The sequence below is a fragment of the Aythya marila genome (genome assembly GCF_965140915.1).
Source record: "Aythya marila genome assembly, chromosome: 8".
Taxonomy (NCBI): Eukaryota; Metazoa; Chordata; class Aves; order Anseriformes; family Anatidae; genus Aythya; species Aythya marila.
In genome coordinates, this window is record NC_139049.1 from 27,513,305 (window position 1) to 27,527,698 (window position 14,394).

The 14,394-nt window shown below is 53.0% G+C and overlaps 1 protein-coding gene across 5 annotated transcripts in view; it reads right to left on the reverse strand.

Moving 5' to 3' along the window:
• Positions 1-2,479: 2,479 nt before the first annotated feature.
• SSBP3 (single stranded DNA binding protein 3) overlaps positions 2,480-14,394 on the reverse strand; it is a 45,838-nt gene continuing 33,923 nt past the window's right edge. For 2 of the 5 annotated variants that reach the window (XM_082766218.1, XM_082766216.1), the window contains 13 exons: positions 11,827-11,907; positions 11,060-11,119; positions 9,724-9,790; positions 9,540-9,616; positions 6,028-6,092; positions 5,840-5,888; positions 5,597-5,632; positions 5,286-5,340; positions 4,599-4,669; positions 4,031-4,109; positions 3,859-3,887; positions 3,605-3,706; positions 2,480-2,845 (listed from right to left, as the gene is read on the reverse strand). In XM_082766218.1, coding sequence (XP_082622344.1) covers positions 2,816-2,845; positions 3,605-3,706; positions 3,859-3,887; positions 4,031-4,109; positions 4,599-4,669; positions 5,286-5,340; positions 5,597-5,632; positions 5,840-5,888; positions 6,028-6,092; positions 9,540-9,616; positions 9,724-9,790; positions 11,060-11,119; positions 11,827-11,907 — 801 coding nt within the window. In that variant the 3' untranslated portion in view covers positions 2,480-2,815. The remainder of the gene's footprint in view (positions 2,846-3,604; positions 3,707-3,858; positions 3,888-4,030; positions 4,110-4,598; positions 4,670-5,285; positions 5,341-5,596; positions 5,633-5,839; positions 5,889-6,027; positions 6,093-9,539; positions 9,617-9,723; positions 9,791-11,059; positions 11,120-11,826; positions 11,908-14,394) is intronic. The other 3 variants (XM_082766219.1, XM_082766217.1, XM_082766220.1) reach the window with 2 other exon arrangements.

Genomic DNA, 14,394 nt, shown 5'->3' on the forward strand with positions numbered 1-14,394 from the left:
GCCCTCCTGCTAACGCCTGCTGTGACACTGCCCAGGCTGTCCCCAGCCTTTTTGGGCTGCTCCCACTCGCCCAGCTCCTGTGCCAGCAGTCCAACAGGTATCCAGCACGCAGAGCAAGTATTTTGTGGGCTGAATCCCTCGTGCCGTGTGAGGCGAGCATTTCTGCCCCACCACCTTCCCCTGGCTCTCGCCTGGTACAAACCCAGGCTCACCTGGACCCCACCCGCAGCCCCTGCTTGCTGGCAGCCACCTCACACCTTTAATTTAATGAAAACCGAGGTGTGAGGTGATTAAACCTCAGCTCGGGCTCAGGAGGCCTGTCAAGGAGGGTACGTGGTGAGTTCTCAGTGTGGTGTTTACCAAAATGAGCCTGAAACCCGGCAGGAGGGGCCCTGCCGCTGGCACCACGGTCCCCGGTGACAGTCCCCGGTCCCTGCGTGCACCAGCCCTAAACACCCACGGGGCCACGTTGCCAAACTTTGCTTCCTCCAAGAGGGACAGGAACGCACGGCCCCAGCCCTGACACCTCCAGGTACGAGCCCGACACGGGCGGCTGAGCTTCTCCGGGCTGTCTCCAGTCTAAATCCAGGGGCTGTGCTGCCAGCGCAGCACCTACACAGCACGATCCTGCCCCAAAATCTCACCCTGGATCGCCCCCACCCCAAAACGTGCCCCCAGCACCCCGCTGGGCTCCGAGCCTCGCGCGGCACCTGCTCCTCGAGGAGCCGCCAGCACCAGGAACAAACTGCAGCGCACCGGGGTCAAATGTTTATGTCGATATTTATTACAGCATGGGGGGGGGAAGGGGGGAGAACCGTTTCATTCAAAAAAAAAAAAACAAAAAAAAAAACATCCCATACCAATGAAGACAATAATTTAGCTATTCATTTTAAAATACATTAAAACCGGTCCTTTCATTTCCTCGCTTCAGAACAAAAAAAAAAAAAAAAAAAAAGGAAAAACAAAACAAAACAAAAAACAAAACCTGAACAAGATGGAAAGTGGAAAAAGAAAAAAATTTGACCCCTTCTGGAGCCCACGGGCGCATTTTGCGATGCAACAAATCTTCATTCGGTCATTTCTTAGCATTACTTTTAAAATATTAACCTGACTGTAACTATGAGACTGACACCCTCAGCCCCCCCCCGTCCCACCCGCCCTCCCTACCCAGCGACTTTCTACAGGTAAAGCACAATTAAAATGCCTAGGAAAAAGAAGGCAAACATTTAAAAAAATTCGTATTACACACTAAAAAAAGTTTTGTCATCTCATGTCTTGCAGTCAGAATAATAAAAACAAGCCAAATGTTCCCAAAAACATTTCAATGAAGGGGTGCGGAAAAAAGACATCCCTTTAATAAAACATTATCAACAAATATCGTACACAAACTACAATGTATAATAATTACTTTTTTTTTTTTCTTTTTTTTTTTTTCCCCTCTCGGTATTTCAGAACCAGACTACAAGGTAAGAAAAAACACTGAAACAAGATACAATGCTTTCAATAATCCGCACAAGGGTCAATCCAGGGAGATAATATTTTACATAATATGATATACATGGAGCAGAAATGGAGCTTGAGAAAAAACAAAGAGCAACTACAGGGGTAGTGTAATGTACAGAGAGCCCAGACCTCCGCCAGCCTCCCTCCACACGGCTCGGCAGCCGCCTCCCCCAGAGCAGGGAGGGCTTTTCTGAGCTTCCCGTTAAGTTTTTTTTTTTTATTTTCTTATGACAGAGCGAGCCTACAGAATAGCAAGGATACATTTTTTTTTTCTTTTTTTTTTTAACAACAATAATTCCTTAAAAAATATCTCCATCCAGTTCCAAATCATAAGAGAAGTGAAACCCTGACAAAAGCACGTCTTCAAGAGGAAAGAAACCAAAACGGAACAAAAAGACAAAAGCAAACAAAGCCCCCAAAAGAACCAAAGTTAGCTGGAGATCACAGTTTCAAAGTCCCAGGTCAGATTAACCCTTTCTTTCTCCTTTCTTTCGGTGGATTCAAAAAAAAAAAAAAAAAAAAGTCAAATTTGATTTTGCAGTGAACCAGCTCAAGGACTCTCGGGAAGGGAGGGGCAGAGATTTCTTCTTGTACTCTGAGAGGGGGGGAAAGACTAACACAGTGCATGCCACAGTCACAGAGAGTAAGATCACAATTAATTCGAGGATGTGATCCTGTAAGGGGTCACCTGCATTAACAAGTTTATAATGAGGTGGTGGAGTCTCTTCCACAAGCAGATCTTGTTACTGGAGGAGGAAGCGTTGTGCTGCAAACGAACAACCAAAAAAAAAAACAACCAAAATCCAAAAAATAAAAAAAAGGAAAAAACCAAAATCCAAAAAAAACAGGCCTTCTGAACGAAAACCACCATTGTAAACTGTCCAGTTTATTTAAAAAATGACTACAACAGAGACAACATGAGATTTCATATCTAGACTAGCTTCCTGGTGTCGCACGGCACAAACATACAACAGGGTTCTGTTTCTGTCTTTATTTAAAAGAACAAAGCAAAGAGATCGGAGTTGGGTGCTAGAGGCTTCCATTTGTTTCCAAAAAGAAGTGTCATGTACATATATAAACCCTTCTGCACAAAGAAGGATCTTGTCATGTCTTGAAATATTTTAAGTTTTGTCCTTCATGTTTTATGGAATAAAAAGTTCAGCCTTTTTATTGCATGAAACTAAACCTGGGGTTCTGGCCCCCGCCACGCGTCTCCCTGCCAATACACCTAGCTTCTTCTTGCATAATTCTTTGAGATCCTCCGAACGGCAGCTGACTCTCTTTATCCTGGAGAGGAGGAGGGGGAGGGAAATCACACACTCATCGTCATGCTGGGGGAATACTGCAAGAGAGACAAAGCCAGGGTGAGACGCCAGGCGGGCCGGACCCGAGCACCGCGCTGCTCCGGCTGGGGACGGGGACGCGGCAGCAGGACCCGGGCTTGTGAGAACCACAAAGCCAGGTAATTGGAGCTAATAAATCACACGGAGAGTGTGCTCGAGACTCTCATTTTTCAGGACGTAATGTGCTCTGTAACTTGCCTTTCCAGGGAGAAAATAACCAAAGCAGTATGGGGTAAGAAGCAATTAAAAAAAATAATTAAAATGCACGCATGTACACGATGCTAATACGGTGGAAGCAGGAGAGAGGCCCGGGCACAGCGCCTGAGCCAGCGCCACGACCGGGCTGCCCGCCACGAGGTGCTCGGGGTGAGCCTGGTGCCCTCACCTGCGCTGGTAAAGAGGGAAGGGGCGGCCACCCCGTGGCATTAAATTGGTTTGGAGGAACCCGAGCGGCTCCAGGGAGGAGGCAGGGAGCTGAGCTGCTTGTCCCAGCTGGCCTCCATCCCGTGGGAGCCTCTTGGTGTCCTCCTCACCTCTGTTCCCCCTGCGTCTCGCCACCCTGGGCGCACCCAAGCCTGCACCCACCCACACCCACCCAATGTCTCCCTTCCTCCCTCGCCTTTCGTCCCGGAGCAGCTTGCAAAGAGCAAAGCCTGGGTGAGAAAGGGAGAAAGGAGGAGGGAGGGATTCGGCCTCCCCGGCGCACAGCCTGCGGCCGGGCACCCAGCGGCAGTGGCGCCCATCCCCGGGGGACTCACATTGTCGTTTTGGAAGGAATGGAGAAAGTTGCCTCCCAGCTCCCCGTCGTCTCTTGGAGTGCCCGGGGGATTGCTAATGCCACTTATGTTGTTTGGAGAATTCTGCAGAAGACGAAGCGGGGAGGCGGTGAGCAGGTCCCCGCGCCCCCAGAGCACCACGGGGCAGGGACACGGCTCCGCCGGCCCCGCTCCCGTCCCCACCCGAGGCCCGGTGAGAGAAGAGGGCTCACGCAGCCGCCCAGCAGCTCACTTACTTTTGGAAGTCCATCTATGTCTCCTGACCCTGTGGCGTGGGGACAAAAGGAGAAAAGCCTTGTTGAAGGTGCACCCGCAGCCCCGGCTCCCTCCTGCCCCGCTCCTCCCTTCCACTTTTCCCCCAGGGTCTGGAAGCCGTGGGGGCTCGCGGGGCGCGGAGGCGGCGCTCACCTAAGGATCCGTTCATGTGATGGGGCTCCATGCCGCCCATGCCGCCCATGGGGCCGTCAGAGCCGGGGCCCATCGGGAACTGCGGATGAGAAAACAACACCCACGTCAGCCCAAAAGCAACATTGGGGTGGCCACGGCGGCTCCGGGTGACCCGTCCCCGCAGCACAGTCCAATTTGGGCTTGGAGGAGGGACGTGGCCACCTCCCAGGGCTGCGGGACACCTCTTGGGGCTTGTGACCATAATATTTGGCCAAATCATGGTGTGCAAACCCAAACACCGTGCCAGCACCGAGGGCTGTCTCCAAATGCCCAAAGAACAAGGCCTGCAGTCACCCACATGCCCTAAAACCCGCAGGCTCGTGGGGTGTGCAGCTGCCACGGCCGCCCTCGCGGTAAGCACAAAAACCGAACAAAGTCGCCAAAGAGTTAATCGCTTTTTGATGGTTTGTTTTATTTCTGTTTTGTAACAAATGGCTGAAATCAATTAAACTGCTTTGCTCTCAACTGATGAAGTTAATTATGATTTGTTATGGTATCTGATATGTAAATTATTAGAAAGCAGACTTACATTCGATCGGCTGCCTGCGGGTGGTACTGGATTAATCATTGTGTAGATGTTGTCACTTGAATTTGTTGAATCTGTGGAACAGTGAAGCCCAGTAAGTCGGGTGATTAATTCATTTCTTAATTAAAACAAACTCATGCCACTTGAACTCATTCTTTTGTATTTTATCACCTAAAATTCCCTCTAAGTACCACCATTTTCTGGCTAATTTGTATTTAATGAAGATCCACAAAGTTTTTAATCACGGAAATTCAACTGTGAAAAATAATTCAACTTCTAACCGGGAACCGTGGGGCTGGCTTGTCAGGGGGTGCGCGGGGCAGAAATTCGTGGCCGTGTGTCGCTCCACACCCCGAAACCTCCCCGAGCCCCAGTCCCACTGAACCTGTGTAAGCAGAGAGGAATATCCCAAAATATCGGGCGGGTGGGGTGGGAGGGAGCCTGGTGGCAGCGAGGTGCCCCGGCTGCGAGGGGACAGGGCACAGCGGGGCAGGGAAGCGCCGGGGGTGTTTTGTTAGGACCCAGCCTGAAATGTAGGTCAGGGCTTCTCATCAAAATGCAGAAGGAGAAGGAGCAGCCGCAGCCTGCGCCGCAGCTCCTCCCCTGCAGCTGTGGCACCGAGCCCCCCCCCCCCAAAAACCCGGCCGGGGGAGGCAGGGCTGGCTTTGGGGACGGGGTTTGGGCTCCTACCTGCGGGGCTGGGCATGATGGGTGTCCCCGGAGGACCGCCGCCGCCGGGAGGACCCTGAGGAGAGATGGAGCTGGGGTGAGCTGTGCCGGCACCGCTCCGCAGCCCTGTCCCACCCGCGCCCCCGACACGGCACCCCCAGAGCCGAGCACGGCTCCGAAGCCTTCTGGATTCCCCCCAGCACCAACAACGGGGGGATCTGAGCAAGCAGAGGGAATATCCCCTGCTGTCCCCTGCTTCCTAAAGCCCTCCCGGCCCCAAATCCGCCCGCTGCCCCACGTGCACCACCTCCACCCAGCGGCGGCGGACTCACCACGTATGTACCAGGCGATGAAGAAGAGTATGGGATCTACACGGAGAGAAGAGCGGGGTTTAGGCACCGGGAAACCAGCCGTGGAGCAACACAGCTGCAGGCTCCGGGGCATCCGAGCCCCGCCAGGGCCAGGAGGAGGCTCCTCCAAGCACCCAGCGAGCCCCAGGCTGGACGCCCCGTTTTTTTGGGGCGCTTCCCAAGCGGCCCCGCTGTTGTTTAGGTAGGAGGACGGGGCATACTCACTGAGTTAGCACTGCTGGGGTTGGGCCATGGTCTGCCAGCTCCCGGCCCCCTGCAGACAAAAGGAAACAGAAAAAAACAAAAGTTCTGCTTTCATCCATCGCCCTGCGTGCCACGGGGGGGGGCCGGGTAGAGCCCCGGGTACCAAAAGGGCACGGCCACGTGTGCCCAGCGTGGGGCCGGGGGCTTACATGTTAATTCCGGGCATGCCAGGGCCTAACGAGTTGGGCGGAGGTCTCATGCCGCTGCCATAGTTCTGCAACGATAACCAAGGATCAGTCTACCATAACGAGAAGGGAAAGCGGAGAGGAAAAGAGAAGGGAACAAAAAAAAAAAAGAAAAGACACAAACAAACAACAGAACGAGAGGGTTAGTTCGCGGAAACGAACACCGAGGAAAATTACGGGCTGAGAAATGTGGACGCAGGGGCGACTAGCCAAAACGTGAAAATAAAAGAAATTTAAAAAGAAACCCGAAGCGAGGCAAGGCTCCTCTGCTCCCAGGCAGTGCACGCAGCAGGGTTTGTTTTCCCCCGGCTGCACGGCTCTGCTGAAACCCCCCGCAGCCAGTCTGCAGCCACGGGGAGCCCCCCGAGCCCCCAGCCCCTCGGGGCTCCCCTCCCGGCTTATCTCTCGCCCCGCTCGGCCTCCAGCGGGGGCCGGGGAGCCTCAGATCAGCGCCCTTAATCTGGTAAGCACAGATCCAGCACAAAGCCCAGCCCAAGGCACTGGAGGAACAGGAATCCCCCAATGCCGCGCTCCATTTGGTTCGCGCTCTGCTCCCTGCCCTCTGGGCGCCGCGCTGCTGCCTGATTTAGGTCGTGGTGCTGCTGCTGGGAGAGCTGCGCCGCCGCCTTCCCCCACTAAGCAAGCCTGTTCCCAAACGTAGTTTTTCATTTTCTGTAATTCTTTTTTTTTTTTTTAAGCAGGATCAGCCTGGACACGGGCTGGGGAGAAAAGCTGAGTGCTGCGGTCCCCGTGCCCTGCAGCGCCGGGAGGCTGCAGGAGGAGGAGGAGGAGGAGGAAGATGAGGAAGGTGTCAGGGTGGGAAGAAGCTGTGGTGCTCGCTGGCTGCCTGGGCTGAGGTTTCCCCCAGGAGCAGGGTGCCCCCAACACCTCAAAGCACCTCAACGCACCTCCGTCGGGGTCAATCACCCCGCGACGCATCGTTTTTGGCAGCATTTCTGCCCTTCAGAGAACAAAAACACCCAGGTAGCAGAGGGGGACTGCTGGATGCTTCCTAGTCCGCAGCCCCCCAAGCCCTCCAAGCCGAATTTCAAGCTCCTGCTTCGGCACTGTTGACTTTTCCCCGGATTTACGCGCTGCTCTGCTGCGGGCATCTACAAAGTTTGTTTTGAGGAGGCAGGCAAGGGTTTCCCCAAACAAATTACCAGCAAGGCCTTAATTGATCAAAATTCCAGCCATTTGCGCTGAATAGCAGCATCAAACCCCTTGTTAAAAAAAAAAAGCTCAGCATGTTTAATTGGAGCTGAAAGGGAGGCAAACGAAGCCATCTGAAAGATGCTCAAGGAGGGTGGGGAGGGAGCGCAGCTGCGCCGAGCGACCTGGATGCCGGGCCAGCCAGAGAGCTACAAAACCTTTTAATAGAGGCGCTGGCAAATCTGATCCTGGCATCAACGAGCGGGGCCTCGCAGAGCTCAAAGTGTGGCTGTTAAAGGGGAAAAGCAGCGGAGATGGGTTGTAAGAGGCGATTCACGGATGGTTCGTAAGTTGGCAGGACCCCGGCACGGCCTGGCTGGGTGCTGGATGCGGAGTAACTTGTAGCTGAGGTTGGGGAAGGTCCCGCTGCAACACTTCACAAAAATAAAAAGGGCAAGGAGCTGCGGGCTGCTGGTTTGGGTTCAATGTTTTCCAGCAGCCCTCGCACGAGCGCGCCGTTTCGGGAAGGCAGCGCCAGATTGGGGAGGCAGGCAGCCGGCGCCGCAGTCGCGCTTCTCGGAGGGAAGGGCACGCTTCTAAAAAGCTCCCTGTAATGTACGTACACAGGGAGCGGCGGAGTCAAAAATAAAGCTCCGAGGATTTCACAGCTCCTCCCGGCTCCCAGCCCTGCCGCCATCCCACGCAGCGCTCAGCCGCGGCTTCCAAGCTTCGCGGCAAGCTCTGCGAGTGGGAAGCCAGCAGCCTCCCGGCCGCACGCTGCCAGCGCCTGCAGCTCTCCCGGCACGCTCCCCTTGGCGCCGGCCGCGCTACCAAATGCCATTTTTGTGTGTGTTTTTTTTTTTTTTTTTCTTTTTGCCATCTTCCACACAGGGAGCGTTGCGAGGGAGCGGCAGGTCCCGCGTGGCTGGCACCGCGGTGCTGTCAGGGCACGGGTTTGTCCGGGAGGTGATGTGTGAGGGGTTTTATCGCTGTCCTAGGCTGGGTGGACGTGAAGCTGGGCTCTCCTCCCTTCCCGGGCTTGTGTTAGGGAATCACACGACTCTCTTTACGACTCTCTTTACGCTACGCTCGCTTTCTCTCAACAGTCTCGAGGGGAAAAACAAAACAAAACCCGAGCACACGCGCCCGTCTCCTGACAGACTCTGATCCTCGCGCTAAAAACTCGACGTAGGCGACAATGCAGAGAGGATAAACCTACAACCGAAATGTGGTAATCTGTTTTTGAAGGCTCTCCGAAGGAACAAACAGAAGTGAGTCAACAGAGCAGCATGCAAATCCACTTCGGAAAATGAATCAACAGAAAGGCAGAATATATTAACCCAGATCTGCTTAATTTGAGAGTTCGCTCCTCCTTGGGCTGGTTCTCCCCACCCTGCCTCCCCTTCCTCGAGCAGCTGAGCAGGATTTGGGATTATTGCAGTGTAAGAGGAAACTCTGATTTTGTCTGAGCAGCTCTTTGAGCCGGGGCTGGGTGCAGTGAGAGTGCAGGGAGCTGTAAGATTTGTGGAATCCACAGAAAACCACCCGGATAGCTACCACCAGTGCAGGCACCCTGACCCCCACGGCACACCAGTGTTAGAGATTTGAGTGAGCTTAAGTGTCTGGGACAGGAGCAGAGCTTCTGAAACATCTCTGGAAAGGCCAGAAGGTGACTCAACTTCTCTGAAGTGCAGGGAAAGCGAGGAGGCACTGCTGGGGTGCGAGTGCCAAGGGGCTGCCCAAGTCGCAGGTGAAATCTGCCCCCCTTAACCCACCTTTCCTCCTAGGCTGAGGAGTTCCTCTGCACCAACCTCTCCCCCCTTTTGCCCCTCCAAAAAAAACTTCTGAATAAGAAATGACTGGAAAAGAGGAGAGCTCAAGCAGTCTGCAGATCAGGGCAGGAGGAGGAGAAGCCAGCAAAGGGAAGGGCTATTCCCTTGCTGAAGGTACCTTTCCATTTGTGTTTATTTATTTATTTTTAATGTAAGCATCCTTCCCCTTTCCTGCTGTTAGGGTCAGAACTATTTCCCAGGCACGCTGCATAATGCACTCAGAGGCTGCTGGGGCTCGGTGCTAAGTGGCATCCCCTTCGGCTGAAGGGCAAGAGGGGGGCTGCAATCCCCTTAATGAGGACGTGCAGCCCTGAAGACCTCGCTAACGTTAAAAGGAGGGATTTCCAGCTGCAGGACTAATGTAAAATGCATTAACACTAATGGGGGGATGGAAGGGGGAAATCTCCCAGCCCTCCCAGCCCCCGGGGGCCGTGGAGATGGTGGTTGGTGTTGGCAGAGCTGCGCGAGGCTCTTTGGTGCTGCCGAGGTTACCTGCGGACCGGGACCCATGGGGCCCATCCCTCGCGGAGGATTCATCCTTTGCATGGGGCCGCCCATGTTCGGGTGCCCTGCGGGAGGAAAGAAAACACGTTAGGGGGGAGAAGGGTGAATTCAGGCCCCGAATGAACAGGTAACAAAATGGGGGAGATGCTCAAACCCCCCTCTGAGGGTTTACCTTGCTGTCGCGTGGGATCCATCGAATTGGGCAGCAACGGCTGTGTACCAGGAACGGCCCCCGGAGGCTGGGAAAACAAGGTGGGGACGGATGAAACAACAAATAAACTGCCAAAACGCTGCCCAGGCAGAGATTTGGGTCAAGGTTCTCCAGTTCCCGAGGCGACAGGGGGTTATTTGGGGCCCATCACCCCTCCCGTCCCAAAGAGCCGCAACCCGCTGCATCCCCCCAGCTCCTGGCACCGCTCCCGGTTCCCTTTGCAAACACCTCCTAAAAACCTGAACCAGATGCCAGAATTTCCTCCTCTCCCCCCTGCCTGCCCGCAGCCCCCTCTGTGATTTAGGAGGGGGCTGTGCGGGGCAGGGGCTGGCACCACGGCCAAATCCCACCAGGAGCAGGGATGGATTTGCCAGCGATGTGCCAACGCCACATCTGCAAGAGGGTGACGGTTCAGGTTTGTCCCCAAACGCTCAGGGGACATCTGCTCCTGTGTTTTCGGCCCTGGCTGTCCCCCTCCCCAAAGCCACACACTTTTTAAAGTCCAAAGGCTGCCTTCCACGTGCTGCTCCGAGCAGATAAAGGGGAGAAAGATAACCCAGGGCTGTTGCAGTGGTGGGTATTGAGATGTCTGCTCCCTGACTTTTCTGCTTTACTCTTTATTCCCGTTTATTTATTGCCCCTCTGGCTGTGACCGTAACCTCACCGAGCTCTGGCTCTGCGCAAACCTGGGTTTTATATGTGGTGTTTGGGGAAAAAACGGGATCTTTGTAATTAACTTTACAGGGAAAAGCAAAGGCTGGGAGCCCTGGAGCCCCTGCACCACGCTGCTACACGAACCGTGCTCGGTCCCTGCTTGCAAGCACGCTGGATGTGTCCGTGCAGTGCGAGGTGGGATGAAGACACAACTTTGGGGAGAAGTTTGGGTAGGACCTAAGAAAACAAGCACTGGGAACAGCAGCAGCTCTGCCTCCACCAGCAGAGCTGGGGGCCGGGAGGCAGCGCCTGTCCCTGTCCAGGTCCGTGCCTTCTCCTCGTGCCTGGGAGAAGTGTTAGCACAAAACAATCTCCTGAGACAGTTTTTCCTAAATTACCTTTGCTACCCAAAGGATCTGCGTGTTTCCTTTAATTTCACCGTAATGCCAAGTGCCCCGTCGTTGGGTTACTGCCGCCTCGATGGGATAAGAGGATAAACCCAGCCCCAAAATCCAGGAGCGACCTGCCCCGCTTGACCCCGCAGCCGAGGCGGTGAGCCCGGCAGCAGGATTATCTCCACGGCTTCGATTTGCTGGGACGGCAGGGAAAATCCAGCTGGGGAGCGGGGTCGGGAGCACAGTACCTGGTTTCCCATCCTGATGGGGGGCCGGGGACCTCCTGCGTAGCGCGGTGACATGAAAGGCTGCAATGACACAAAACCCAGGTCAGCGACACACCGCCGGGGGACAGCACGTGCCCCACACACGCCGGTTAGACTTTACACGCTTTATTATTTTTTTTATTATTATTATTATTCTGGAGAAATCCTTCTTTAAAAAAGTTGAGTTGAAAAAGGAAAAAAAAAAAAAAAAAAGTGTTCGGAGTCCGTTTATTTAAGGTTTTCTGTCGGTTTATTGTTCGAGAGCATTTGACATACTTCGGCAATACTCTGTGAGGCTGTTATAATTAGTGCACGGGAAACCCTGAGTGTTAGATACCGTGTTTAAATACATATATAAAAATATTAAATAAAAAAAAAAAAAAAGGTGGGAAATAAGCACATACAGACACGCACACACACACAAAAAAAAAAAATTCCCCAATGCTACGCATCGAAAAAAAGAAGACTTAAGCTACTGTTTTACAACTGCTGCTACCAACAGAAGCTTAAAATCCCACATCCAGCTACATTTCTCAGGCTACCTGGGGAAGGCAAAACAGTCTGATACCCACGAGTGACTTCTCAGTCCACTGTCACCTGCACACCCAGCAAAAACAATCAGAAACTGGGAGGAAAGCAACATCCCACGGCGGAGCTGGGGGCAGCGGGTGCCCGCTCCCAGCGCCCTTGCAGAGCAAAATGGAGAGCGCGTCCCGATTCACAGCCCTACCCATCGCTAGTGTCGTTACCTGACTGTGGGGTCCCATCATGCTGTTAGGGTTGTGGGGTGGAGGCTGTGCGTGTGGCGAGGGCTGTGAACCAGGCGGTCCCTGTGAGGTCAGACAGTAGAAGGAGGTTATAGATTAGCACATGAAAGCGCAGAAAGAGCTAAAAAGGATTCACGGGTGGAGCTGTTTTGTCGGGAAGGCAGTTCGCCAATTTTTTTTAATGTTGTTTTTTTTTTTTTTTTTCTCTCCTTTTAGTTGAGTTTCTACTCATTTGTAACTGAACAATGAATAATGATATATGCAAAAAAAAAAATTCAGAACATCTGTCAAAGCACAGCAGCCACGTTACAGTCAACGGTCCAGTAGTTCAACCAGGTCTGCAATGATAAACACACAGGGAAACACTTCGCAAGGGCGTGCAACGAGCAAGAAAAATACGCAGGAGAGGGTCAGAGAGGCTGGGGGAAAATCCAAAAACAAAAACCAAAACCAAAAAAACACCCCCAAACCAAAAAGAAAAAAACATTTTCTCCTCTCTCCTCCCACATCCTGACGGCTGGAAGCACCTCCCAGGGTTTGCCACCCGAGGGTCCGCGGCGTGCTGGAGGGCCCTTTACGTTCCCCTTTGCGGATGCACCATCCCTCCTCGAGGTGGGTTGCCTAATGGTGCAAGGAAAATGTCTTTCGGGTAAAACGCTACTAAGGCCGTCTAGGGGAAAAAAAGGAAAGATTAGTTGGTGTAGGTTTCGAGCACTGCAATGCAGCAGTTGCTGACATTTTGGGGTTGAACGCCCACTTTTTTTTTTTTTTTTTTTAAATTTCTCTTGAAAGCACAAAATGAAAAGTTTGCTCAGAGGAACTGCGAGCTCGGTGCGAGGACATACCAGTGCATGTTAACGTAAGGAAAAAAAATAATTAAAAAAAAAAGTATTTTTGAGTCAAAGAACGTGTAATTGGTACAGAAAGCAAATAAGCTCGGTAAGTACGTTATGCGAAGCGACTACACACTCCAGGAAAGGCGCAGGAGCAGATGTTCTCTACCTGCCTCGTTACTAATTTCAACAAGTGTTCGCCTTCTAGCTGCTGCCAGCAATGGCATGGTTTGTTACCATGAGCAATTTTCTTAATTAACAGACATTAATTAGCCATTTAGCAATTTTGCAAGCATTTGTTTAGCAGCTTTCCTAAACATGAATACCACTGTGATAATGGTACTGATTAGAGGGTCCCCTAATTAACAGTACAGGGAAGGAAAATTGAAATCACATAAATTAAAAAGGGAGGGGAAGTTAATGAAGGCAGGACATATTTGCACCTGCAAATCTTTTGTACCGCGGAAACTTGAGTGCAATGTAAATAAAGTAAGAGGGTTGTGTGTGTGTGTGTGTGTGTGTGTGTGTGTGGTGGGTTTTTCTTTTTTTTTTTGCAAACTGTGAATGCGGGGAGATGGAGCCAAACAGACTCCAACCAGCCACCCGGCTCTGGCGGCCGTGGAAATGGAGCCGTGCTGCTCACAAGACTTTCTCTGCCGCTTGCTTTCCCTGCTCCCAGGCCCGGTATTTGGAGCTGGAGAGGGTCCGATGTTGTTGGGGCTGCTGTGAGGCGATGTTGGGGCTGCTGTGAGGCGTTACACCCGGGGCATAATCCTGCCCCATGCATGGGGCCTGTGCCCTGAGGCAGGAGGCCCGCGGCCATTTTAGGCCTACCAGGCTGGGCCTGGGGCTGCCCTGCTTTCAGAAATTTAGGGCAATGTGGAAGGAATTCCTCTGAGGCAATGAGGAGGAGGAGGTGTGCTTTCATCCTCCCAGGGGCACAGAGCAGCACACCCAAAATGCCGCCTCCTTCCTGTCGCGAGGCCGGGCCCCCCTGTTCATGGCAGGGCTGCCCAGCGCCGTGTGCTCCTGGTGAGGAACGCCGAGCCTCTGGAGGCGGCCATCGGCGGTTCTCTATCGCCGAAACCATGTGCAGATGGCGTTTCGGCCAGGAACGCCTGCTTGCTTTTCTTCCAGCGGGCTCCCCTCATTACAAGCAGGAGACGATCTTGACGGACCGCAGCGCTGGAGACAAATGTTTTGCAGAGACGACATGTGGGCTCCAACCAACGGGACGACTCTTTTTTTTTTTTTTTGGTTAAAAACGTGTGTTTAGCAGTCATTAAGCGGCGCTGCCGCAGGAGGAGGCCGGGCCCACGCACCCTCCTCCTCCTCCACGCCTCTCCCAGGCCCCAAGGAGGAGGCCCTGGACGTGGCTCCTCACCTCCAAAAATCCCCACAACCAACCGACCACTTAAACCAGCATTAGAAGAACCCCAGCCTTCCTGTCTACCTCCTCTCTGCTTCATTTTTTTTTTTGCCCTCTTTACTACAGAGGCTTTAAAAGACAAATCTGGCCGCCCGGCTGGCAGAGGTTTGCTGCCGCCGCTGCCTTGCAGCAGGAGTTTCCATGCGATCACGTTATTTCCACTCCGTCTTTCATGAGCTCAACTCCTCAAACTTCTTGTAAAATATTAAACATGGAAAATTGCACCAGCGATCGGAGTTCTGTATGTGTCAATTTATGTTCCGAGAGTAATTCACCACAAATGGATCA